Here is a 26,565-nt window from a genome sequence, read left to right as displayed (position 1 = left end):
TCGTACTATCTGGACCAACCATGCTGGCTCTTTCCATCATCTGTACTTGCTATATTTTCTACCAAGGATTCCTGTTCATACAGAGGTGTCATGTGAAGCGCGCACCTGAAACAGCGAGACAGTTTTACATCACCACCTTGGAGAGAACTGTTTGGTTCCTGGGAATGTAAAGTGGACATTGTAAACTATTCATTGTGAACTTGGTTTTACGCAATCGCGGATTGTAAAAGAGATGACGTACATAGCTTGAAGATGGAGAAAGATGGCGGACAAAATGGCTTGAGAAAGTTAAAGGGAATAGGTAGACTTTAGTGTCATCAATGTAAGAACTTTCTTTTGAAAACAGTTTATTGTCTCGTGAAAGTTTACGAACTCAATCGTCTCAGTAACCAAAGAGAATGTTAGAACGTTGCCCATCCTTGGTGTGTCTGCTCATGATACACCAAGGCAATACTTAACGCAATATGGGAACAGATAATTAGGATTTGAATGTTTGGTGTGTTGAGACTGATCTGAGACAAGTGACGCTAGAACAGGTAGGAAAAGAATGAAAAACGAAAGAACCAGCGACATGGACAATAAGGCGTATATATTCATATACTGAAGAATGTATTTAATACCGCGATATGAGATCATCACTGGATAATCCTGTTTTTAGGATTTGAATATTTTGGTGTGTTGAGATAGATCTGAGGCGAGTTTAGATGAATGAATTGTAATAGAGTACAAACATTATAAGTGTGTAACATAAATACCACTAAATACTGCTTAATTATGCTGATCCTTTATCGTTTTCTATTGTTTATTGTTTTTACTACTAAATAGTGCAAAGTGTTGCACACTTTTAGTGTTTGTACTCTACTAGTCTTTACCTTGTTAGTAGTTGAACTTTATTGGTTGATTGGCATGAAGTAGTATCATCTCTTATATCTTGACTCTCCCCGATTGAAACTCTGAAATAAATATTTGTGAATAAGTTTGGTATGTTTAAGGTTTGGTTTTCATACATCTAGCTTCTTTATAAAACAAATTGTGGTGGAGTAGAGTGGCTAAAGTAGGTTAGCGTGACTAACAAATGGTTTCTTATCTCGACCAATCAAAAAGCTAGATAGCACACACCATCCAATCACAATCCGTGAATACCTCATAACTATGTCATTCCGTATCATATGCTAATCCGATATCACTAAAACCGATAAAATTCATACTTACTTAGTTCAGTTCAGTGACCACGAATGATAGATCCAAGTCGAGGTTGGAGTTTCCGCGCATAGCAAAACTATGCCTTCTATCATACACAGAAACTATTATTCGTGGTCACTGAACGAAACTGTAAAATAAAGTATTGCCTCTTATCACGCCAGCGTTACACTGAGATATTTGATTCATTGGAATTTCGAAAAACATTGCATTTCACTATTATCGATGTAACAAATTTGATGGTAAAATCCTCTTTCCAATAAATCAAATCAAGGGCGTAGCCAAGGGTGCCAGCCCCCCTCCCCCCTCACTTGTGGCAACAAAATGGCGGCTCACTTAGATCATATACAGTAATTTCATTTCTTTTCTTTTTCTTTTCTTTTTTTTTTTTTTTTTTTTTGTTTTTTTTTTTTGTTTTTTTTGTTTTGTTTTGTAAAAAAGACTTAGACATAAGATATCCGGTTTTTATATTTTTGTAAAAATAAAACGTACAACGTAATGGCGCAAACAAAATGGCGGATTCTTTTCAGTTTGAGCCCAACCCCTTCGGAATACCCTTGCTACGCCACTGCAACTAGTTTATGTCACGCTAGCGAGATAAGGGTGGATGGTGATTGGTTCGTTATTGTCTGAGTCAAAACCATGAATGCGCATGCTCAATTGCTTACTATCAATCACGTGACTTTTTGGAGTTGACTGGGGGCAAGCAAGCGGTTGACTGGGGGGCAACTAGCGGATGCTAAGTCAAAACATATTAAAATAAGTCCTCAAACTATGGAATTGGATTTTTTTCACGACATCAAACCAGAAAACAAGAGATCAAAACAACCTCCAGGATTAAGCCATCAAAAAAGAGCTATTACCGGAAGTGACGTCTATTGATAGCAACCTATCGAAAGCCGATTCCTTCCTAGAACACGAGGAAGTTCTCTTTCTCACACAATGTTTTTTAGAGCGCTTTACAATACATACTCCCAGTTTTTTCCCTCGACCTTGTAATGACTTATAGAAAACTTCAGCTACGAATTAGTTAAATGTACTTTTTCTTGTGTTTTGGCTTCCGTCTACCAAAGTTCCGAATTAAAATTCAGCTAGCTGGAAGTCGCGGAGTGACCTAAGATGAAAAGCGCTCTATATATACTTCATGGTAGCATGATTGCCAATTATATCAATACAACGACCTTCTTGGAGTTCAATATAATTCACATATCAACATTTAACCCTTCAATGAGCCACTGGACGGCTAAATTAGAGATCAAACATGAAATTAAGTGTTGCTCTTCAGTTCGAGCATGTTGTGCGAAAGTCCTAACACGCAATGGACGGATATTTATAATTTTATGATCTTGTTCAACTTTGCAAACGTATATTCACCATCCCCAAAAATAACGATTACAACCCAAGGGTAGTAAAAGAACAAAGCGTGTGCTTACATATTCTCACAACAGATCACAACCAAACACTCTCCCCACCTCTCCCCCACGCACTCGATATTGGTTCTATCAATGAAGTTCAAGCAAAAAACTAACCTTGTCCGGTCGTGGGGGGAGGAGAGTCAGTAGGGTGCAAAGACTGACACCAGCATCATGCATATGTTCTACATTCCTTTCGTCCGGTACTGAGGCGATGTAAAAGCATGCATGTCGACGTCTTTTGACACGTTGACAATGTTGAATAAATCCTTATACCTAAGACGAAACATTAATATTTTGAATGCTATGCTCTTTAAACAATACTACGAATAAAAGAATATTCGACTCCATAAATCTTAAGGTTTATTTCGATCCGCTCTATTTTTGACCATTTTTTAAATCAAATCAGTGCTTCAGGGCCGATTCAAAACGAATTAGCACTATAGATGATGTGTGGAATGTACCTGATGTGATATCAAGAAGCCGCCTTGCTATGTTTGTACTCCGTGTAGCTCTCCCTTTGATTCGCATTACAATTGGAATGAAAGGTTTCTACCAACAACAGTGTGACACGAGTGCATAAAACGAGGAATATTTTTCTCAACTCAATGATAATGTCCAAACAATACAAATAATTATTACCTTGATATTAGCAATCCTTTGAGCCATAATATCTGTTGCTGGCGATGATAATTATCGACTAATTGTGTTTGTGATGGTTGCGATAGAGCTCCCTATTCTCCGTGTATCCACGGGTTTGCCATCTTGCATGCCTCCTCACCTTGTGATTATGCAGTGCGAGACAGAGAAGAGTATAAAAAGCCGGTGATTCTGAAACTCAGCCACTTTCTCAAGCTTCTAATTAAGGTCGCTGTAATCCAGAGGTAAGAAGATGTATTGTATTTTTTTGCAGATATCAAGATATTTTTACTAAGAGTTATTTAGAAAATAGATTTTTATGCCACACATTTGCTTTAGGTAAATGTTTTATACCTTGTTTTTCCATTTCACCTTTATAACCCAGTTGGGATTATTGCTACGAAAGAACCATCCTTGCGTCACTCAATCTTTGAAATTAGAAATGATGCCAGTTATCGTAAAATTTTTGAAGCTAGAGAGTCTTGATGTGAGCGTTTGGTGTGTTCACGGTTTAAAACTATATTATTTCATTTCAGTTTTCCGAGACGAGCTATGAAGTTTATCTGCACTATTCTCGTTTTCCTTGGCCTGGCTTCCATGGGTAAGATTATTTATTATTTGTGAACTCGCACTGTTCTGAATTGACACGATCAACTTGTACCGACTAAGAAAATCTTTGGGCTCGTAAACTTAAAAGTTAAGCATTTTTTTTAATGCAACTTTTCTTTAAATCATTACTTTTGTTTATATTATCCCCGGAAATATGCCACTAATTTATATTTACGCAATTTTAAAGAATGTTTTTAGTCGCGAAAACAAACTGCTAGCTGCTAGGTAGTGCGCAGAGAAGTGGAAAATGCTGAAACTAAGGGATTTGTGTCCAGAATCTATACTTGTTTGGACTAATATTTCAAACGAGTTCTAAAAATATTGACAAAGCACTAATCCTGGCAAAAAGAATTTAGTACCTTTTTTTTTTTTGAACTGAAAAATGAAGTTTTACGGATCTTTACCGGTAGACCTTCGTCTTGAATCAACGTTTTTTCCCCCATTTCAGGCCACGCGTCTTTCCCAAATACTTTTTTCGTTTAACGGTTGTGTATGAGAAGATATAAAGCAAAGAATTAATCTAATTTTTAAGACACGTGGATTGAAATAGGGAAACATTAGGCCAAATCATTCTCAAGAGAATGAAATAACAAGAGACACGGCGGCCATGTTGGATGGTGTAACAAAAGAGAATAATGACGAATCTTTTGTTGAATTCATCCAACATGGCGGCTGTGAAAACCATCAACATAAAGTCTGTTGAGAAGACTGCGTAGAAGTATTTTCGAGATTAAGAGATAATTCTTTTCGTATTCAAGCAGTGAGCGCCAAAAACTATTTTCTTGAAGAAAGGCTGTTGTACAAGGCTAAAATCTTGTTATTCAGAAAGTTTAACTTGTTTGGAAATGGAGATGACCAATGAAAGGGGAATCAAAGTGTTAAGCAAAAATTTTATTCGAAAATGAGGTTTAGGCCTTCATTTGCTTATTTCCGATATATTTTCTATAAAAAAGCCTGACAAAGCAACATTCTGACACAAATGCAACAAAACATCTTTGTACAATTGAATACCGCTTCAAACAGGCATTTTATCATAGTACATCAGTTTCTAACTGTTTAAAAAAGGGTTGTGAGTGTTAACCCAAAACGAAAATTGAGATCAAAATTCATACGAAGGTCTAGTTTTTGGCGCTTTTTGCCATTATTGCTCATTATTGAAAACAATTTCCTCTTAATCAAAATGTTATTACTATAATTTCCTAGGTCACTCCATGCTGTATGGCCGAGGCGTGTTTCTAGTATCATCACCGACTGATTTTCTCTGCAAGGCTTTCTCCTTCGATCAAGCTTTCACCAGTGGACCAGTACAAGTCCAACTTGCCCTTCACATGAACGAACCAAATGCTTTTACTTACGAGGCCGCGGTGAGCTGGGTAGAGGAAGTGACGTTTAGTGGTTTCACTGCCTGTGTTGCTGCGTCTGGTCCTATTTCCGGTGACAGAACAGTAAGTCTTCAGTGGATGGCCTACAGCAGTGCTCCTGGAGGTGGCTTCGGTCAACAGACTATCCAAACTTGGGTGGCAGGAACAAAATGTGTCACTGTGGATTTTGCTGCAGCTGGAGTGGTAAGTAAAACTGTCACTTTTGTCAAACAAAATTTTTTGGCTTTTGGATGTGATGTCATCATGGCCGCCATCTTGGTTATGAGTGATAACATGAAACTTTCGTTAGAAAATGTATTTTGAAGTATTCGAATCTTATCCAAAAAATACTTTCTGCGTTCAGAAACCAAATTCTTTAGTAGGCATTTTTCCATTGATGAGTTTTTTTACGTGGCGTCTTAGTCCGTCGGCCATTTTGGTTTAGTAAATGAAATGTTTTGTGCAACTCCTTCTCGCTTATGGGTTTGTAATGACCATTTTCTTTTCTGTAGCAAAAATTATCCATTATTGCTGCTGAGCCATTGCCGGCATTCCCAACACACTGAATTCTAATCAGTAGATGTGTGAGTGAGCAGTTCCTTGACTTATAGATCAGCGCAGAGGTTGTTTCAGAGTTCGATCTGCTAGTTAGCCGTGCCCGTTGACTTGAATGAACCCAACGGTTGTTTCAGTGTTCGTGTAAATTTAGTTTTTCTATGACTAATTGATAGAATATTATCGAGTACGTAATTTCCAATCTATATAATTGTCTTTTTTAGACATTTGCAAAGGCACCCTTCATCTACGTCACTTCTGTGCACAGTATCACCCGCAACAAGCACGATGCCGCAAGCATCTGGGCCGAGGACGTGACCATATACGACTTCATGATATGCTTACGTGAACTGAAGAACTTCGACGGCGAACACAAGCAATTCACCGTGGTTAGTAAATAGATTTTACTTAATTTTATCGTATTTTTAGTTTGTATTAGAGTGATTTCCAAAAACCCGTGAAACAAAGTGTAATAACTAAGGTGTAATAAATTGTAATACACCGAAAACACAAAAGAAAATCAAAAGAAAATGCGGACAATAAAGTGTATTAAAGTGTAATACGCTAAAGTGTATTTTACGGGTTTTTGAAAACCATTCTATTATATAAAACTGGTAACTCGGTACATTCTTTATTACACTATAGCTATTTTAACTTGATTGGTTAAGGCAATAATTGGCGTGCTGAAGGATTCGGCAAATAAAGCAAACTACTTTGCTGGCGACAATTCTTTTCTTTCTATTTTTTCCTTTTTTGCTTAATTGAATAAGGAAATCATTTGCGTGCCGATTCGCGAAAACGGTGCAACTTTTTAGTAGACAACCAGCGTTACAGGATGTGTTCACACGATAAAATTTGTCCCCCAAACAGAGATTCATTCTATTTTCTGCAGAGTTGGACATTTTCATGGAATCGAAAGTGCAGTTTCGTCAAAAAGCGGCGCGCAAAAAACCGCGCAAAATGGCCGCAATAGCTTAGTTTGCGTGCATCGTATCTCTTTAATTCTAATTTCCTAGCTTTTTCTTTAAACAAAGACTGGTTTATTTGATGGACTGTTTTAGCACTTGTAAGGGGGAAAACCCGTGTGAAATGTTTAGTATAGCATTTTTTTGTTTTTCTTCTTCAAGAACTGGCTAGCCCAGGAAACCCCTCCAACTGGATGGACAGTTGGTATTGAAAATGCTGTCAAACTACCCAACACCTCGCCATTGACATCTAATACTCACTACAGTTTCTGCCAGGTAAGGATAACTCTGTTCATCGAGTTGAATTTCTTTAAGCTTTCTGTTTTCTCTTCTCTGACTGCCGTCTCTATGAGAACGAGACTTCAAATCGCACGATAGCGATGTAGGTAGGGCAAAACATCGGTCAAAAACATAGGGAACACTCGAGTTCTTTTTGAAATGGCTTAAACACCTTCCCCACTCAATAATTATAATTCATTTTGAAAAAAAGGAAATATTGAAAAGTCTCACTAAAACGAAACATCGAAAAAATTTGTTTTATTCATATGAAGGTCAGGGTTAATATCATCCTTAATATATCGGCAATAATAATTCAAATATTTAGGTTTTTATATACTAGAGTATTATCTCGTGGAAAATTCAAGTAGGAGTTGCTATATGGAAATTTTTACCGACCTAAATGATTAAAGTCGTGGGCTCTACATCACATTAACTGATGAATGACTTTATTAGTTATTCCGAGGTTGAGGAAAAAACTGGGTTTATTGCGATTTAGGGGACGAAATAGGCGCCATTTTGTAAATGTGTCCCTAAAACAGTCTCGCAATGCACTTCAATGCCAACTCAACCCAGTTTTTCTATCCGCTCAACTTCGGAATGGCTAATTGAGATGTGATAAGGGGTGGTTTTTTAACAAGGTGCTTATCATTGTTCTTTAGGTTGTACCATTTGCCCAAGATTTCTATAGTAGAAGATAATATAGGTAAGTTGTAGTGCTTGGGAACGAGGTTATTCCAGGCGAAAGCCCTTGGAATTAAATTCGGAAAAATTAATTTCCGACCTCGCTGGGAATCGAACCCACGACCTTCGGAATTGTACTACCGATGCTCTACCAGCTGAGCTAGAGGTCAGACTGAGAGCAGGCCGGGGTGAAATAGATGTTAGGTCGCGGTAATTATGATGCAAAGATGAGAGTATGTGGACCGCGTGGCACTAATGAAATAGTAGAAGATAATATAGGTAAGTTGTAGTGCTATATTATCTTCTACTATTTCATTAGTGCCACGCGGTCCACATACTCTCAAGATTTCTATAGTGAGCCAGTTATGATCACCACGGCCAAGCATTTTTCAGATACGAATAATCCAAACACCATCTACCCCAAGAACAATGCTATAACAGAATGGGTCGAGGTAAGGAGAAGAGGAAAGGCAAAATGGCTGAATAATCGCGGACATTTCACAACAGCTTTTTACATGTAATTCTCATACTCATTAATAATTCATGAGTAAACCAGCCAATCAATGGGCTATTTTTTGGGTCACATGATGTTACTAGAAACCTGGTAAAGTCCTGTGAAAGGACTGAATTATTTTTGTTCAAGTCCTTGGACTGGATTAAAATTAATTCAGTTCAGGGACATATCTGTCCCTTAAGTCTATCAATCCTTAACAAATAATCTCCCGAATTATTAATGAGTATGAGAAGTCATTTCAAAGCCTCCGAATCGGAGTGGACAGGATTTCAAGTCCTTGCAATTAGTTCCAGTCCTTGGCGCACGGACTTGAAATCCCGTCCAGTCCTCATTGTCGGCTTTGAAATATTACGTCTAAACGTTAAAGTGTTCCTTCTATTATTGTCTAGGAAGTTACCACGACGCAGTTCACCGTGTGTATGAAAGACATCCAGTCAATTGCCAGCCACCATGATCCAGTAACTATCAGTTACCTGGCAATAGGATGTAAGTACTGCAGGACTTTGGAGTTGAAAAGAGTGTAGCTTGGGGGGGATCTCGTGTAGCTTGGGGGGGATCTCGTGTAGCTTGGGGGGGATCTCGTGTAGCTTGGGGGGATCTCGTGTAGCTTGGGGGGGATCTCGTGTAGCTTTGGGGGATCTCGTGTAGCTTGGGGGGGATCTCGTGTAGCTTGGGGGGGATCTCGTGTAGCTTGGGGGGGATCTCGTGTAGCTTGGGGGGGTCTTATACAAGAAATATGAGCAAGCTGACCAAGAAAAAGCCACAGAATACTTGTGACCTACTTAAGATTTCTCGATCTTTTTAGAACTAATCGTTGAATTTTTAGAAATTATGACTTTAGAACTGAGTTTCAAATCCTGGATCCTGGACTCGGTACCACATAGAGAGAATTGGTTCAAGTTTCTCCTCTGAATCGAGGGTTCTCCAATTTTCATTCCTCTACAAAGCTTACTGAATACGCTGAATTCCATTTCGATTTGTGAGATACCCTTGCCCCCCCTCCCCCCCTTGACTTCGATCGACTCAGAGAATTGCTGAGAAAGGAAAATCCGCAAGTTTTTGTTTCTCTTTTCACCCGAAAGCGCAAAATGAATCCTAATTTTCTAAGAGTATTTCTACTAAGAGTATTTCATTCATTCTAAATTCCAGATCTGGACCCATGCATACCCGTTGAATGCACCCACTATTCCTTTTGTAAAGCCTTCGGTCCCAAGGATGCCCGCTGTATATGTAAAGACAAATGTCCAACCTTTGAAAACCTGCAGTGTGGAAGCGATGGCAATACGTACACCAACATGTGCTACTACGAGAAGTATATCTGCAATACTCGCAAGAATGTTACTATTGTGCATCCCGGGGCCTGTTACGGTAAGACTAATGTTGCTACTGAGCACGTACAGACCTGCCGTGCCGTGTCTTACCGTGATATGACGGTACCGTGCTCCAATTGAATATAGCTGCTTCATGAGCATTAATTTTATTCCCTAAAATTGGATAAACAGAACCATTTTACAATCGCACGAAATCTATACTGCTATTTCAAAAAAGGTTGGTGAAATGCAGACACCGAGGTTTGACTTTCATTCAGCAACGCGAATGTTGAATGCACAGACTAACTCTAAAACAGACCTCTGTAATACGAACACCTATAATGCAGTCACCGAGGTTTGACTTTCATTCAGCAACGCGAATTTTGAATGCACAGACTAACTTGAAAACAGACCTCTGTAATACGGACAATCGTCGTTTTGGTGTCCACTTAGGAGGATTGACGTTATTCAGAATCGTGACCCACCTTTTTCAAAACTATCATGTCTTGCTATGGTGACATACGTAATCCTAATCTCAGTATTCTTGACTGACAAACAATTGTATTTCAGCATTTATTCTTCACCACGGCCGTGTCACTCTCGACCTATCCACCACCGATGTTCAGTGCAAACTTGTCGCATACAAGACCCAGAACTTCAAGGTTGATAGGACGGTCCACGTCCAAGTGTCGGTCAACTACCATAACGGTCCTACAAACTTCGTCCACGATGCTGCTGTTGTCTGGGCTGAGAAAATCAACGCATATAACTTCACATTGTGTGCACTCAAGGCTGGTAGGAACGATCGAGCGACACCTGACAATGGCATCACGTTTGTTGATTATATGGCTTACCAAGGAGCACCTAATGGAGCTGTGGCTGGAGAATTGGTCTTGACAAACTGGTGGGAGGGGACGACTTGTCAAACTGTCGTTCTGCCATCGGTAAGTGGTTTTTTAACAATCTAAAGGTGATTGGGAGCTGTTTCGATGTCATTACAAAATTCGGTCCCACAACCCTATGTGCCACGAGGTCTTTAAAAAAAGGGGGGGGGGGGGGGGGGATTACAAAGGACTACAATAATTAACAAAAAATTATAAGAAAACGAATATTAACGAATATTGTAAACCATAGATAGATTTAGTTTAAGAGGAGATTTTTTTCATAACGAGCAATTATGGCAAAAAGCGCAAAAAAGTAGACTCTCGTATGAGTTTTGATCCCAATTTTCGTTTTGGGTTAACACTCAAAACCTTTTTAAACAGTTAGAAACTGATGTGCTATGATAAAATGCCTGTTTGAAGCGGTATTTTCAATGGTACAAAGATGTTTTGCTGCATTTGTGTTAGAATGTTGCTTTGTCAGGCTTTTTTTTATAGAAAATATATGGGAAATAAGCAAATGAAAGCCTAAACCTCATTTTCGAATAAATGTTTTGCTTTAAGTTAACACTTTGATTCCACTTTCATCGGTCATCTCCACTTCCAAACAAAGTAAATTTTCTGAATAACAAGATTTTAGCCTTGTACAACCTTTCTTCAAGAGAATAGTTTTTGGTGCTCACTGCTTGTATACGAAAAGAATTCTCTCTTAAAATATTAAATCATATCGTGTGACTGTTTCGTTGTTTTTCCTCTAAAAATAAGCAGAATTTTATTTTAATTCACTGATTATGTCTTTCAGGGCAAGTTTACAGGTGTTCCAAATGCTCTAGTTTCATCAGAACACATGGTGGTTGGTCAAAAACATGATGCTGCGACTATCTGGCTGGAAGACACTAAGACAGACCAACTAAAAGTTTGTCTTCGTGAACTTCAGGATTTTGATGGGCTTCACAAGGACATTCATGTGGTTAGTCATGTTTTTTCAATACAACGGTAGTTTTGGTACATATCAAACACTGAGTGTCGAATTTCCCTGTGTCTGCTGTCTGCGAGGCAGACCGACGAGTTAGCATCGTCCCCGTATCCTTCCTCGATTTTACTTCTTTTTTTCTTTTTCTTCTTCAAAAATGTTCATGTTGAATTCGTTATAAAACGACGGCCTTTTTGTTTGCCGCTTTTCCGCACAATCCAGAATTGATCATACAGATATGTGAGTGAGCTTTCTCTACTCCAACTTCGACACTAACATATAGAGTAAAGCTTGATATGAGAGTACATAAATAAAGTACGATACTGCCTTGCAGAAACGTATGGTACTGCCTTGCAGCACGCACACTGTACGACATGATAATAATTTTGGTACGAGTACATAAAAAGCGTATGGTACTGCCTTGCAGCAAGTACACTGTACGACATGCCGTACGAGTGTGTACGAGTATGAAGCGTACGATACTGACTTGCAGCAAGTACACGGTACGATTTGAGAGGGGAGAGAGGAACTGGTTTAAGCACATGTGCCATACGTCCATAGAAAAGTGAGATCTAAAATATTTTTCATCTTTGCAGAACTGGATTGCCTATGAAAACCTACCAGCCGAGATGAACACAGAAAAGCTGGTTATTGATTTCCCTAACATCAATCTACCAAACACAGCCGATAACTTTGCCTACTGCCAGGTAGATACTTCAAATACGACCAATCAAAGGGACCCCCTGTCGATCATCAAATAATCCACTTCCCAGTTCCCTGCACCATCTTAAATGGCAACGATGCATTTGTATCGAAGCGAGACGAACGGTGAGCTTGTAATGATAGAGACGTGAATAATTGTCCAAGTTAAAAGAGGTCTCTATCATTGCAAGCTCACCGTTCGTCTTGCTTCGATGCAAAAGCACGGCTACTATTTAAGATGGCGCAAGGAATTGAAGGGGTCAACTATTAACTATAACCAATAACCAAATCTTATCGATACACTCTGAAAAGACCTCTGGGGCTTATTTTAATCGTAAAATGGGAAAACCCAGATATCTGTAAAATGGGGAAAGCGCAGAAACAAAAGTGCTGTAATAGAGCAAGTGCATGTTACATCATAACCACCATCTTGGTTAACGATAACAAAGCATTCCTCATTAGCTTCTCTTGTTAAATCAACCAACATGGTGGCGGTCTCATTATTCATATCTCGAGGGATTTCGAGTCGCATGTTGCACACACTGTATAGACCCCTTGCCATGTGACGTCAAAGCAGCTCTATCTGGAGGACAAAACAAAAGAATTCCAATATCCTGAGAATTGGAACCTATTGTTTTGCGCCCAGATTGAGCTGCATTCCAAAGTGCTGCAAGGGGTACGTATTTCTTTTTATACTTATCATCGGTTCTGTTTTTCATTTACCAGACGGTCGCTTTCAATGGAAACTACACAACCACTCCTACAGTGATAATCACAGCTCTTCATCGCTCGTCTGCGTTAGCGCATCTGATACCAGAATATAACAGTATTTCTGCCTGGGCAGAGGTAGGTAAAAAGCTGGTAAAAAGCAGCCAATTGTTGTTGTTATTCATAGCAGCCAGTCACCAAACATATATCATCTTTTCGCCTACTTTTTCTAGTCAGTTAGCACATTTTAAAAATAAAATTCGCAAAGTACCATGTTTGTAATACAATTATAAAATGTCAAATGGTTGCAGAAGTAGTGCAACGCAAGTACTAAACACAATGAAGGTCCTATACTAAATGTCCTTAGAAGTCAATGTTCCGTGCACAACACAACAGCTAACTTCCATTAGATCACTTAGATTGCACTAGGAAAAACCTTCGTAGACTTCGAAAAGTTACCAATTTCTTTCTACTTTTATGTTTATTTTGATAGATATTATAGACCGTTGAATTAATTGGTGTGTTGAGCAAAAGTATTTCTCTTGCAGTTCATCACTATAACTCAGTTCCGTGTCTGCCTTAAAGAACTCCACGCCCCGAATGGATACGATCCTGTCGTCGTCACAGCTCTTGCCATAGGTGAGTTTGTAGAGTCACGCGTAGCGTGCGTGACATGTCACGTGATTGCTTAGAGGAAAAAATTACCAAGCCAAACAATATACAATTCTTTAAAATGCTAAAATACGAAAATATCGGACGAGAACTGGACGAGATACAATGATCTTATGAAATATGTGAACTTTTAAATTATAAATTCGAATTATTTTTCCCGTTGGAAATAATTCTTTACCTTCGCGTTTAGTGCTTTACGTTTCAAGATTCCTAGTCTCATTCAAATGAATGTTTGTTATTGATCATTAATCGTAAATAAAAGAATAATACCTGAGAAATTGATTTAGATGAAAGAGAAACAAATGGCAAACAAACATAGCTTCCTGTTCGAGCGAGAGGTAGAATTGACTTTACAGTAAATTCCCATTTTAACTAGTTTATATTTCTTACGACTTGACCATCTCAATCTGTGCTTTGCTTTGTTTTTCAGCTACCTAAGTTACAAGAAAAGAAGCAATAGAAGATTAATAAGGGTCGAATCATTTTACGAGAATGTTTACGTCGGATATATAGAAATATTATATTTATAGTCAAAAGATTAAATAAAACTATGAGCATATATAAATAACTACTTTGTGTTTATTTTATTTATCTCGTTTGAACGAAACATCGTGTGCCTTTGTTTATAAATGATACATTTTGATCTAGCTTGGATGCAAATATATCTATTGTTGAGCATGCCTTATATGGTGTTGTTTGCACCCAAGCTAGACCATGATGCACCTTGTTTATTTCATCTCGGAAAAAACTGAAAATATTATTGCTTGTAATTGGTGAAAAAAATGCAGGCAAATTTGCATATCACTGCAGACTGCCACCTATACAAACACCACACGCATGGAACCCCAACAAATGACAGATAGCCCATTGGAAATGTTGAGTGCCGACTTCTGTGGATCCTAGCCCACGATAGAGTACTTATACACAATCATGGACCGAAATATTCAAGTGATTCCATTGTAGAAATCCCAAAGTCAACCTCAGCTGACGCTGTGATTCTAGTACTGGACAAGTTCATTTTAAAAAGCAAATCGTACTCCATTTAATTCAAACGCTTTTGCAAACTCTGCAAAATACATGGGATTTACGTGCAGGAAGATTACACCAAACTGGCTCAGAACAAACGCACAAGAATATATCCTTTCATAAGCCACTCATGAAAGGAGCTGCACATGTAAAAGGCAACAGATGGAAGAAAGATCTTTTGATAAATTTCTTAGGATTACCGTTGTAAACCACATTCATATACAAAGCTTGCAATGTTTGCAAGAGATTCGAGAACAAAACTATTTACACCATGCATGTCATTTCGCTGCGCTCAGTCCCATCGAATTAGCCAATCGATCAGCGAGCATTTTGTTCGTAGCTCAATATTTCCTAGATCCAGATTTTTGGCGCAATAAACAACATCTTTTACTCAAAATTAATGACGTTAAAACTAATCCGTGGAAAGATACACCACATATCTTTTAGAAATATCATATTCCGTCGTTGTTGGTGGAAAAAAATTCATTTTAACGAGAGATAATAGAAAATATTTGGACATTTTCGCTGTGATGAACAATGTATTGCACACCTAGATTCCAAATCAGCTGACGGAAATTGATAAAAATCAAAAACCACAACACGAAGCCAGAAGGAGTATGCTTACAAGAGAAACTACGCTTTATACACCGCGACTGTTCTTGTCAAAAACAAAAAACAAAAAAAACACACACACAAGAAGAACAAGAAGAAGAGGAAAAAGAAGAGGAAAAAGAAGAGGAAAAAGAAGAGGAAAAAGGAAGAACCTTTCAAACCGGAACCATATGTCATCAGGTTAAAGACACGATGGCGACAGCCAGGTTAAGCAAGAGAAGCATGATAACAGATAAGCAGATAACTTTTTAGGTTATGCCAAAGACTTATAAGCAACTGCCAAAAGAGGAGAAGAGAACAGCAAATGAATCTCAGAGATTATGTATTAACCGTATAATGAAAAAAATCCCCAGGACATTACTTGAAATTTAATGAACCCTTTTGTTAAGTTATTTATGTGAACATCATGGGCGCGATTATAGAGGGAAATCAGTGAAAGCTTACTTAGAAAATATGTGCTTCATTGCCAATTTTTTCCCTTTGGGAATTACTTAGTATAGTCTTAGTATATATTTCTGAACATTCAGGTTACCGAACTTGGCATTCCTGAAGATGACACTTGTCAAAAACGTTCAAAACTTTTAACAAAAACTTTTACTTTCGCCTATATATTTTTTTGAAAAATTATTATTAGCGAATTATTATGACATATACTCATTTATATATTTATTTGACACTAATATTCACATCCCATTTTCATTTTCGAATCAGGCTTGTTTGCCGTGCAGTGCTGACATGCAGCATGTTCGTTTGCCAGTAACTGAACCGGCCTTCATTAGGTACGACAAGTAGTGTTGTTCATTCATCATTTCTTGTTTGTCAGCCCAGATGGAACAACGAGTTTACTGCTCGTCACTTTTCTTTGTTTTCTTGTGTATCCATGAAGTCGATGCTGTACGTGTCCTTCTTCGTGCTTGCCTTCGTGGTGGTGGCATTGGTGGCGATCTTCAGCATATTACCGTGCAAGACCTTGAACATTTACCACTACCCAATTCAAGTATCTGCTCTTTGTAAGTTGAAATGAGATAAATTTATAAGGCATCTGTTAGATACAGTCGATTCAAAAAACGTTGTCGTCGACCAGCCCACGCGACTGGTCCGAAAGGAAATCTGGGTAGAAATTACTAAAGCGATTGACTGCATAGGTTTTATCTGATGAATTTTTCTTATGGGTTACAGGACGAGCTCGAGCGGAAAGTGTTGAAAGAAACGTTATTCTAATGCCTTCCCATTTTCGAAAGTGTGGTCTTTGGTTAAACCCAAATACGCATTTAAAGGGTTTTTGCTCCCCATTATTATCTTTACTACTAACGGGAACAATTAATTCAGAACAAATATTTAACCGCTTCAGTGATTTTTACCCATATTCCTTTCGGTCCAGTCGCGTAGGCTTGAGCCGCTCGACGACAACGTTTATTGAATTGATTGTATGGCAGTGGCACCAAAAGAAAACGAAATACGGTTGGAATATCAAACCAAAACGACTTGGAAAAAAATGAAAAATGGAATAAAAGTTTGTAGAGTGAAGGAAAAGATTGAGGTGCTAGCCAACGCGTCACTGTCCCGAGCATTCTAAAACTCTCAATGACTTGGTATTCACTAATTTTAATGAGAAAATTGTGGATTCCGAGTCAGTATACGTACTGATCCAAGACTGCGGACCATCCCTGACTTGTCTAGTATTGTGTTCGAGACATGTTGTACTCGATTTCCCCCGAGATTCATTGATTTCTTGGATCTTCGAAGCCATCGATCATCGTAAAATTCACAAGAAGGCAAGTGCGTGAGGAATTAAAAAAAAAAACTTTTCGTGACAAAACAACAGCGGACATTGGATAATGCAGGTTTACAATTAATGAAATTTTTGCGAAAACCTTTCAGCAAGCACAGGGTATTTATATAAAAAAATCACTCTTTTAACAATTGTGATAGGCAATCTTTTTTTAACCACTTTAGAAGTTCTTTTGCATGTTGTTTTCACCGATACGGAAAGTATTGACGACTGCGTTACCGCCTGGAACAAGTTGTACAAGCTATCGTTGTTGCTGAGACTCTGCTACAACTATATGACAACGCAAAACCAGAGGCCCCCACTACGCCTTGGATGACAGCCAACCTCGCAAATCATATGCACATATTTAGTAACAATGATTGCTCTTCTCAAAAACGAGTGGGGGAATGGGTCGAATTGCAAGGGCTGCTGGGATTGTTACTGGAGACGTGTGTGTTTGTTTTAAAGCGAAAGAAGGCAAGTGTTTTTCAACCAAGAAAATAAAAATTTTCACTGAATGAAGAGATATTTCAGGAGCAAAGTTACCATCGAGGAATGTATTAGTTCTGTCTTACGTGGTTGGCTTCTTTTTAAGAGAGCAAAAACTACTGGAAAACTCGCTGATTACGATCTGAAACCGTTCAACGTTTGAGTTTAAGACATTTTTAGTTTTTCAAGTTCTTTTTAAAAACGATTGCAATTGTTGTATGCCTCGTTCTACAAAGAGTTCCAACAACTTTGCTGGGTATTCTGCATGTTGTTGCCAGCTTTTCTCATGAAGGACCACGTCTTACACCGTGAGAAAAACTAAATGAATTATAAACGGGAGGCGTTGGTCTACTTCACGCAGCTCCTTGACACATTGAACCATATCAGGCACAGCCTGTAATTATGGATTGACTGTTTTATCAACTTTTTTTTTGTTAGGGAAATATTCAACAGCAGCACGAGTTCTCTTGGAGATGGGTTATTCGTACATTTTACTAGTCTGTTAACTCTGTAAGTAACGTATAATTTGTTCACGCGCGCTCATTGTCTAGCTTATCAATGATATCAGAAAATTATATGAATAAATCAAGAACCTTTACTTTTGTAGGTCGAATGGGTGTGGGCTCAAGTTGAATGGGCGGTAGGGCTCATAAGGAGAACAAAAATGAGGAAATCTATTTGACAATTCCTGAAATGAACAATACATTCACTCTCCGGAACTGAATATTAATTGACTTCGTTTTTTTCTTATTTTCAGGTCGTTATACAACAATAACATCCAGAAGATATCAGCCAATGCTTTCCTAGGACTGACGGCTCTTCGAACACTGTAAGTAACATAAGTGTTTGTTCTTTTAAGAAAACCAGCCCCCACATGGCTTTAGTATTCGATGCTAACTTAAGCCTGGTTCAAACTCTTAAAAATGGAGTGAATTCTTAAGAGGATTCAAAAAGAAAATAAAGTGAAATAAAGAAAAAAGTGACGTCATTCTGAATCAGACGATTAAACGACATTTTCCCCCTGATTTTTTTTCACATTCTCCACAAATTAATGCTCTTTAGTTAATTATCACTTTGGTTTAAAAAAAGATATGCCTTTGATGCTATTTTTCATTACGTAATTTATGTGGGGAGAATGCGTAAAGAGGCAAAATAATACGCGCGAAACGGATGGAGATGTTACAAGAAAAGTACTCATGTTTGTTGCTTTTTGTTTTGAAGCAATCTTAGCATGAACCCAATTAAAGTGTGGCAAACATCAGAACTTATTAGTCAAGTTCCTAATCTAACTACGTTAGACCTAACTGGCACATCACCATGGTTACCAGATAATGGCATCTTGAGGTTAAAACGGCTTAGGACCGTTCAAGGCGTTAGCTGGGGTCAACACTGCTGGAACTGTTCCCTTATCAAATCAAATAACTCCAGTCAACTTAAGCTGTTAACTGAAGGTTCTACGAGATACATCAAAGGTTACGCATGCCGTACGATAACTATTACAGCCTCGAGAATAGTTCAAAGGTTTGCAAACCATGGTTTTTTAGCAACTTGCGTAGTTGAAAACCCAAAGTGCAGTCAGTCAGAGATCAAGGAAGTCGTAAAGGCACCTTGTCGAGATACAACTTTATCAGTGTTTTCCCTGCAGTATTTTCTTGGCCCTTTAGCAATAAGTTTAAACTTAGTTGTAATTATAACTACCATACGTTCCAAACGTCTCCGCAAGAACTTTGACATGATATTGGTTTGTAATATCGGGATTGGGGATATGTTTAACGGCGTGTATTCTGTCCTGATCATATCTATTCATACGCTTAAAACATTTGACCAAATGATGACATTTGCGCAAGATTACTGTGCATCTATAGGGTTCTTCTGGGTTCTTGGTACATGCCTTGCTGTAAGCTTTTCATTTGTTCTAACAATAGAGCGATACAAATGTGTAATGCACTCTCTACCACGTCACAGTAGAATGAGCCCCACCACCCTTCTGGTAGCTTCAGCTATATGTTGGTTATGGGCTCTAACCGGATCTGTTCTACCCATGGTTGGAATAGGTAGTTATTCCATTAATACTTATTGTATATCAGTTTTTCCTGTCAAGTCAAATCCCGTTCAGTTTTATTACAGCGTTATTGGAACAGGTCTATCGGGTCTCATGTACCTCGCTACTATACCTATATACGTTAAAATGTACTTATTTGTACGGAGATCCAGCAAGAACATGCAAATACGCGCAGATATCGAGCTAGCCAAGAGGGTGTTCAGTCTTGTATTAACAAACATGCTGTTTTTCCTACTCCCAGTCATTATGTCGTTGATTTTCGCTAGCGTTAATCGCGAAACAAACGCTATTTCACGAGAGGTGTCTGAAGTACTGAACTCGGCTTTCCCTCTGCACTGTTTGACTTTAAATTCAGTTCTTAACCCAATCCTCTATGCGTTCAGGATCAAGCTGTTCAGAACAGAGTTCAGCAGAATGTTATCTTGGCGTTGCTCGCTCAACAGGAGAGGTCACAAGACCCGCTCTACCAACATTAAGCTTCACGTACGAGCTGACCGTGTCGTACATTCTCCAAATAATAGCACATCCCTAGTTACTCTTTGATAGCTTTAAGCCTCGTCATTTTACTGATAAAGGCGCGCCATTGGTGAATAGTCGAAACGTCTAGTTATCATTAATTCAAATCAGAGGCAAACAAAATATTATTAATATCTTTAAGCCTCGTTCAACTTTTATGCAGAGACATTGACCGAGTTCATTTTAAATGTATTTTAAAAAAATTGAATTGTAAAATGAAAAAAAAAAAAAAATTTTATTTAAATTTAAAATCCATTGAAATTCAAAATGGCTCACATTACTTAAATATCCTTAGTAGAAGACATTCGTTAGCGGCTCTGAAAATAATTGTATTTGAAGTGTGGAAAAGAGAACACAATAAATATAATAAATGAACCTATCGTGGTTAAAAAATTCAGTTTATTAGTTGAAGTTTGATTTCCATCTTCCTTTGAAACTTGCATTAATAAAAGAAAGACCGATCCACACACACGCGCACACACACGCGCGCACACGCGCACCCCTTTTGGGGTGCTCGCGGTGGTTTTTGATATTCCTGTCTTTCACTCATCGAAAGTCTTCCCAGTAGGAGTTATACAAAACAAAACTTCGATGGGCCGAAAGAGAAACCAAATCCCGAATTTCTCACCTTCTTTTGTTTAATTAACAACAAAATAAGGGACCAATCAATCTTAAAGTCGTTCATGTTTTTCGGGTACCCCCTTCAATCGTTTAAAAAATCCTCCCAATCCTCAACATTCAACAACATTCATCACCAGTCCCTCCTTGGCTAACCTTAACAAATCATACCTCCCTCTCTATGTTGTATTCATCATATTCGCATAGGGGTGGTGGATGGGGGCTTAGCGGCAACTTAGAACCCTACCCACAGTCTATATATACACCCTGTTTTTGTTCCTCTTACGTCATGATTTAAAAATATGAAATTGCCAAAGCCCAGTCGGGGGCCAGCTGATTTTCTGACGGACAGCCATTCTTTAACTGGGGAAAAAACATGTAATCGATCCAATATATCATATAACCGAGCTGAGTCAAAATATACTCATTTTGCATTGATTAATATCTCGAAATCGAGAAGGAATGAATCAACTAATGAAGTGATTGCTTTAAGATACTTGAGTGAGCTTCCGCATTTCCGCCGCCTATAGGAAAACACATTCATCATGACAAATATGAAACTAGATGATTAAACAGAAGTGCTTTTCATGGCCATCGAGAGAGTATTGTTAAATCTTGTATTGTTATTATTGATGATGAATAAATGGATGAATGGATGAATGGATGAATGGAAGAATGGAAGAATGAATGGATGAATGAATGGATGAATGGATGGATGAATGAATGAATGGATGAATGGATGAATGGATGAATGGAAGAATTAATGGATGATTGAAAGAATGAATGAATGGATGAATGGATGATTAAATGAATGGATGAATGAATGGATGAATAAATGGATTAATGAATGGATGAATGAATGAATGAATGGATGGATGAATGGATGAATAAATGGATGAATGAATGGATGAATGGTTGAATGGATGAATGGATGGATGGATGGATGAATGGATAAATGAATGGATGAATAAATGGATGAATGAATGGATGAATGGTTGAATGGATGAATGGATGGATGGATGGATGAATGGATAAATGAATGAATGGATGGATGGATGAATAGAGAGAGAGAGAGCAGAGCAAATAGGAAGAACAAGAATGCTTTGTCTATATTTCCAATCTCTCCATCAATTTCAACTGTCTTCTTGTTTACAAGGTTCAAAACTAAAATATCCTATTGCATTTCAAACATTAAATGATAGCGCATCGCTTAAAAACTATCTACTCCTCTGATTGGTTAGTTAGATTAGTCTTCTAATATCGCAGGTGGAATAACAAAATCAACATTTCTTCTTATCGAATTTACATCTGAATATACGCGAGATTTTCTGACATTTTTTTCGTATAATTTATTTGCCAAAAGTAAGCAAAAACTAGTTGCATTCAAATTACTGCCGAAGAAAAAATTAACAGGGAGTAAGATGTTTTATTCTGCTACGATAGCACGAGCGATGATAAACTTTCCAAAATCATTCAGGAGTAACATTTTTCTTCCGTAGAAAAGGCGATTGTAATATACTATACAAAAAAGGAATTAACGCCAAAGGAAAGAAAATTAAATGAACCAATTCTTATTATTCTTACTTTTTTTATGAGAGAACAGAGAGAAAACTTAGCAATATTTCAAAAAGAGGGAAAACAATCATGTTATGGGGGGATATATGCATGAAGACTTGTAAAATTAAAGAATACTATAAGACAAAGACAGGAGTGCTAAGATTTTTTTTCTTTGACGATATATTTATTCCATGAATGACTTTTCGTATTCTTCGGCGCTTACGAGCAAGGTGCTATCATTCTTGCTTTCGCTTTGGAAATAAAAGTAAATTTAAAAGTTAGTTTTAAATCGTGTTTCGCCACTCAGAGTTTTAGCTAAAATTCCTTAATCGTAAATTTTGAAATAACTAGATTGACGATCTCTTTAGAAACCAGTCATTTTCAGTAGATTTATGGTATGAACGTTCCTAACATCCTTTGACTTTTTGAGCCGAGTTTCCGACTTATTTTTGGCTCATTAATGTTTGCTAATGGATCGAAGAGTAAACGGAATATCGCGCTGGTTATGGTTGGAGCACCATTAATGGCGAGTAGATGTTGATATGGATCATAAATGGACTGATAAATGAACGGAAGCTATCCCAGTATCAGAGTGAGTAAATCCTGCCTATGTAATTGCTTTTTCCGTATGCGGAATAAGTTAGGCGCTGCGCTTCATTAGGTTATCCATTTGTGTTTAATCAGAGATAAAACAAGAGAAGTGGTGGCTCAAACACCAGTTAGTTTTCACTTCCAGTTTCGATTTTATTAGAGCGGATTTCATAACCATGATTTGGCTGCGGAAAACGTTAAATAGAAAGCCATTTCGATTGCGTTTAAAGCTCAAACATCAGTTCGCTTTCACACCCAGTTTTGATTTTTTTTAGAGCAGATTTCATAATCATGATTGGGCTGCGGAAAACGTTAAATAGAAAGCCATTTCAATGCCATAACATCGAGTAAAGTGTTAGTACCTTACGCTTTCCACTCGATATAAAAACCGCTCGAACATTACGTCATCATGTCAAAAATCTCCATACAAGTGCCTCTCAAGGGTACCGTACGTAGGAGTTTATGACGTGAAAGACGCGATTAAGACATTGACCTAAAAATAAGTCTTGTTGAAGCCAAGCAAATGATCTTCAAATAAATCAATATTTATAGACAATTTATATGTTTTAGATTTACTACGAGAAAATTTAGAGCAATACAAAAGGGTTTGTGTGTATAAAATCACCCCCCCCCCCCCCTCATTCCTGCGGTAGAGAATAACCAGATTAATTTTGATGTAGTATTATTTCCACGGTAAGACAATGTTTCCTGCATTGACACTTTTTCCATAGTCTCGCATGTCTATCAATATTACGAGGAAGCGTATAGTAAAGTAATAAAGCGAGCAAGCCAGCTTCCTTTCTCATCACTTTGTTAAGTCTCTGCCTACGCGGATGACGTATATGAAGCATCATCTAGCACGTTATATTTCAATTTAGGACACAAAAGATTGGCAGATTAACGCTGTGCTTAATAGGAGCCACCGATCTACGCAAATTAAGCTGAGGATTAATAGAGAGTTCTGTTTTTTTTGACACTGGTTGGAATTCAACTAAATCAAGAGGATTTGAAGGGCTATTCTATTCACTCATTTCGATTTGAGAAAATGGATACGGATTTTGAGAGTGGTACTTTGACTGTAGGATTCATAGTTCTGTTTATACCAGATGTTGTTTTAAACTCGTTATTGTGTTTAGCGATTCTCAGAACAAGATCACTACAAACGCCAATAAACTATCTGATCGGGAACCTCGCGTTTTGCGACATTCTTATTGGAATATTTATCTTTCCTCGTCACATCGTCAACCATAGCTTCGAGCACCCTCAAGGCGTCCTCGGCGACTATCTATGCAAGTTCCTCACTGGAGGTGGTTTTCTGTGGATTAGTGTGACATCTTCTGGGTTTTTTCTCACTGTCATTGCCTTCGAACGATATTTCACAGTGGAGTATCCTCATTCTATTCGGCTTCGCATTACAAACAAAAAAGTCCACAGGATTTTGATTGTTGTTTGGGCGATTTCAGTAGCTGCTAACTGCCCGAGTTCCCTTGTCTTAAAATACGATACTAAGGATAATTTTTGCTTGGAGGAATGGCCAGAATGGGTGTCTCCGAAAGCTTACGTTGCAGTCGTGTTCATAATGGGAAACAGTTCAGTTCTTTTCATGTACATGCTGTATTCAAGGATCCTGTACAAATTCTGGAAGAAAAAACGTAATGTCACTGAGATTTCGCAAGCAGCTAGGCTAAGAGTGCGAACACAGGTGACCAAAATGCTAGTCGCCATGACAGTTGTTCATACACTCTGTCGCGCTCCAAACTATAGCTTTTATCTCTTAAGTTATATCGAACCGAGCTTTAAATACGGCTCAAATCTCTACAATTTTACCGTTTTATTGATTGTTCTGAATTCCACTTCACATCCGTTTTTACTTTGCTGGCAAATGCGAACGCTTAGACGTGGAGTGACGAGGATTTTGAAAACCTGTCTTTGTATAAAAGCGGTAAGAAAGGTTGCTTTTAGGCGAGTTTACGGCGTTGGCATGAGCTATAGTTACAGATGAAGCGATTGTGAGTAGAAAAGGAATAGCGATGGTTCAAATCTTGCAAGAAATGGTTTCGGATTCAATCGAGTCGAGATAAGCGCCACTACGTGATCGGTTCCTGGGCTTTATATTTATAAAATACAGAACGAAAACAAAACAATGCAAACTTAACGGGAGAAGAATGATAAACATTACAGGAAGGCACACGTGAATTAATAATTACACTTGAAAATAAATTACCGGCTATCTAAACAGACAGCTAATGAGATTACCAAACGCCTGGCAGAATTATTTCCACCGGCTAAGCTTTTATGCTATTTATTTTATGTCGTATTTGAGTGATGTCGGATAGTTATCTCTTGTCTTAGCTCTAGTAGATTTGGTTTTATCTCTAGATGGATGTACTAAACTATGAGTAAGTTGTGGCTATTGAATATAAAATAGATGGCTGATGACATAGATGGAATAAATAAAAATTGCTTTCACAAGAAACTCCGCGCACGCGCCGTCGTATGTACAGCAGGTTCAACCTCGTCCCTAGGGCCCTCTCGGCCGACTCCAATTCAATATGGCGGTCGTCGGGGACGAGGTTGCAGCAGGTTCTGAGTCGACGGGACTGAAATGAATGCACGTGAAAGCGTCCCTATAACACTATACAGTCTATGTACGGATACGGAGCATAGAATGACAAAAATTTTCTCGCTCTAGCTAGAACTGTACTATCGTAACTACAACGGGTTCAGTTGAGTCGACGGGACGGAAATGAATGCACGTGAAACGTCGCTATCAGTCGCTGAACGCCAATGAAGGCCGCTATACAGTCCATGTATGACACGGGAATACAGCTTTAACGGCTTTCATATTTCATAGTTAAAACTAGGATATCCAGGAGGACATGAAAGAAAAAAAGAATAACCGGCTATAATTCATAATATAAAATAGTTCAGCGCGCATGTGTCCGCGGGTTGCTTAAACTGCCCCCCGACCCATACCAAAAACAAAAACAAAACAAAACAAACAAAAAAAAAAAAAAAAAAAAAAGGAAAACGAGCAAGCACTTCACCTATGAAAAAAATATCGCGCAACCTCTCCTTTCAGAGAAGAAATGTCGAGCAGTGTCATTCCCTTGAGAATAATAACCTCTGTTTGAGTTGTATCAATCATGTGTCTTTTCATGTGCAACCGAGCGCAAACCTTAAACAAAGAAATGATACTCTAGGGAATGACATGTGGTCTGAAATGGGAAAACATTACGTCAGAGCCGGAGAGGTCTATTGCGTGCCGGGGTTGTCACAAAAAAATAAATATCGTGCAACATAAATTCCTGCAATGTACCCTTGAATTATCTAATAGTCCCCTTCACAGTTCCCTGCGCCATCTTGAAAGGTAGCCGTGCCTTTACATCAAAGCGAGACGAACGGTGAGCTTGGAATGATATCATTGCAAGCTCACCGTTCGTCTCTCTTCGATGCAAAGCACGGTTACCTTTCAAGATGGCGCAGGGAACTGTGAAGGGGACTATTGTTCATCCCTTAATTGCTTACTGTAAATTTGCCCATCGACACCTAGTATAAAGATTAAAGAATATAAATGTATCCACCACCATTACACAACTACTTGTACTAATACTACTACTTGCACTTGAGTGATTTAACTTAACCCGTGAAAGAAAGAAAGAAAAACTATTTGGTTAGTACTAGTTGATGAACAAACAAAAGAAAACAACGGGTATAGAGTCTCACTACTACTAACTATTATGCGTACTACCTCTTTTCCCTTTAAAAAAAAATCACTCTACTACTGCCACTAAATTTTGGTTAGTTTAGTTCATTTATTCTGTTTCCTGTCCCATGCTATTGCTCGCTAATGAGAGTAAAA

At 38.2% G+C, this 26,565-nt stretch overlaps 3 protein-coding genes across 3 annotated transcripts; all 3 read left to right on the top strand.

Moving 5' to 3' along the window:
- Window positions 1-8,634: 8,634 nt before the first annotated feature.
- On the top strand, window positions 8,635-13,899 carry LOC148912321 (uncharacterized). Its single transcript, XM_089027589.1, has 8 exons — window positions 8,635-8,701; window positions 9,365-9,583; window positions 10,096-10,469; window positions 11,209-11,376; window positions 11,976-12,086; window positions 12,808-12,927; window positions 13,338-13,428; window positions 13,892-13,899. The coding sequence occupies exons 1-8, from the start codon at window positions 8,635-8,637 to the stop codon at window positions 13,897-13,899; spliced, it is 1,158 nt and encodes a 385-aa protein (XP_088883715.1).
- A 1,992-nt stretch (window positions 13,900-15,891) lies between these two features.
- LOC116295437 (putative glycoprotein hormone G protein-coupled receptor) lies at window positions 15,892-20,157 on the top strand. Its single transcript, XM_031703240.2, has 4 exons — window positions 15,892-16,109; window positions 17,798-17,869; window positions 18,117-18,188; window positions 18,581-20,157. The coding sequence occupies exons 1-4, from the start codon at window positions 15,928-15,930 to the stop codon at window positions 19,962-19,964; spliced, it is 1,710 nt and encodes a 569-aa protein (XP_031559100.2). The 5' UTR covers window positions 15,892-15,927; the 3' UTR covers window positions 19,965-20,157.
- A 3,369-nt stretch (window positions 20,158-23,526) lies between these two features.
- On the top strand, window positions 23,527-25,710 carry LOC116286479 (neuropeptide FF receptor 1-like). Its single transcript, XM_031693002.2, has one exon. The coding sequence runs from the start codon at window positions 23,749-23,751 to the stop codon at window positions 24,703-24,705; it is 957 nt and encodes a 318-aa protein (XP_031548862.2). The 5' UTR covers window positions 23,527-23,748; the 3' UTR covers window positions 24,706-25,710.
- The last annotated feature ends 855 nt before the right edge of the window (window positions 25,711-26,565 follow it).

The sequence above is a fragment of the Actinia tenebrosa genome, unplaced genomic scaffold (assembly GCF_029948245.1).
Source record: "Actinia tenebrosa isolate PJP-AT-01 unplaced genomic scaffold, QUT_ActTen_1.0 PGA_scaffold11__36_contigs__length_13525064, whole genome shotgun sequence".
Lineage (NCBI taxonomy): Eukaryota > Metazoa > Cnidaria > Anthozoa > Actiniaria > Actiniidae > Actinia > Actinia tenebrosa.
The sequence above is the reverse complement of the archived record's forward strand: the minus strand, read 5'-3'. Positions and strand labels throughout refer to the sequence as shown.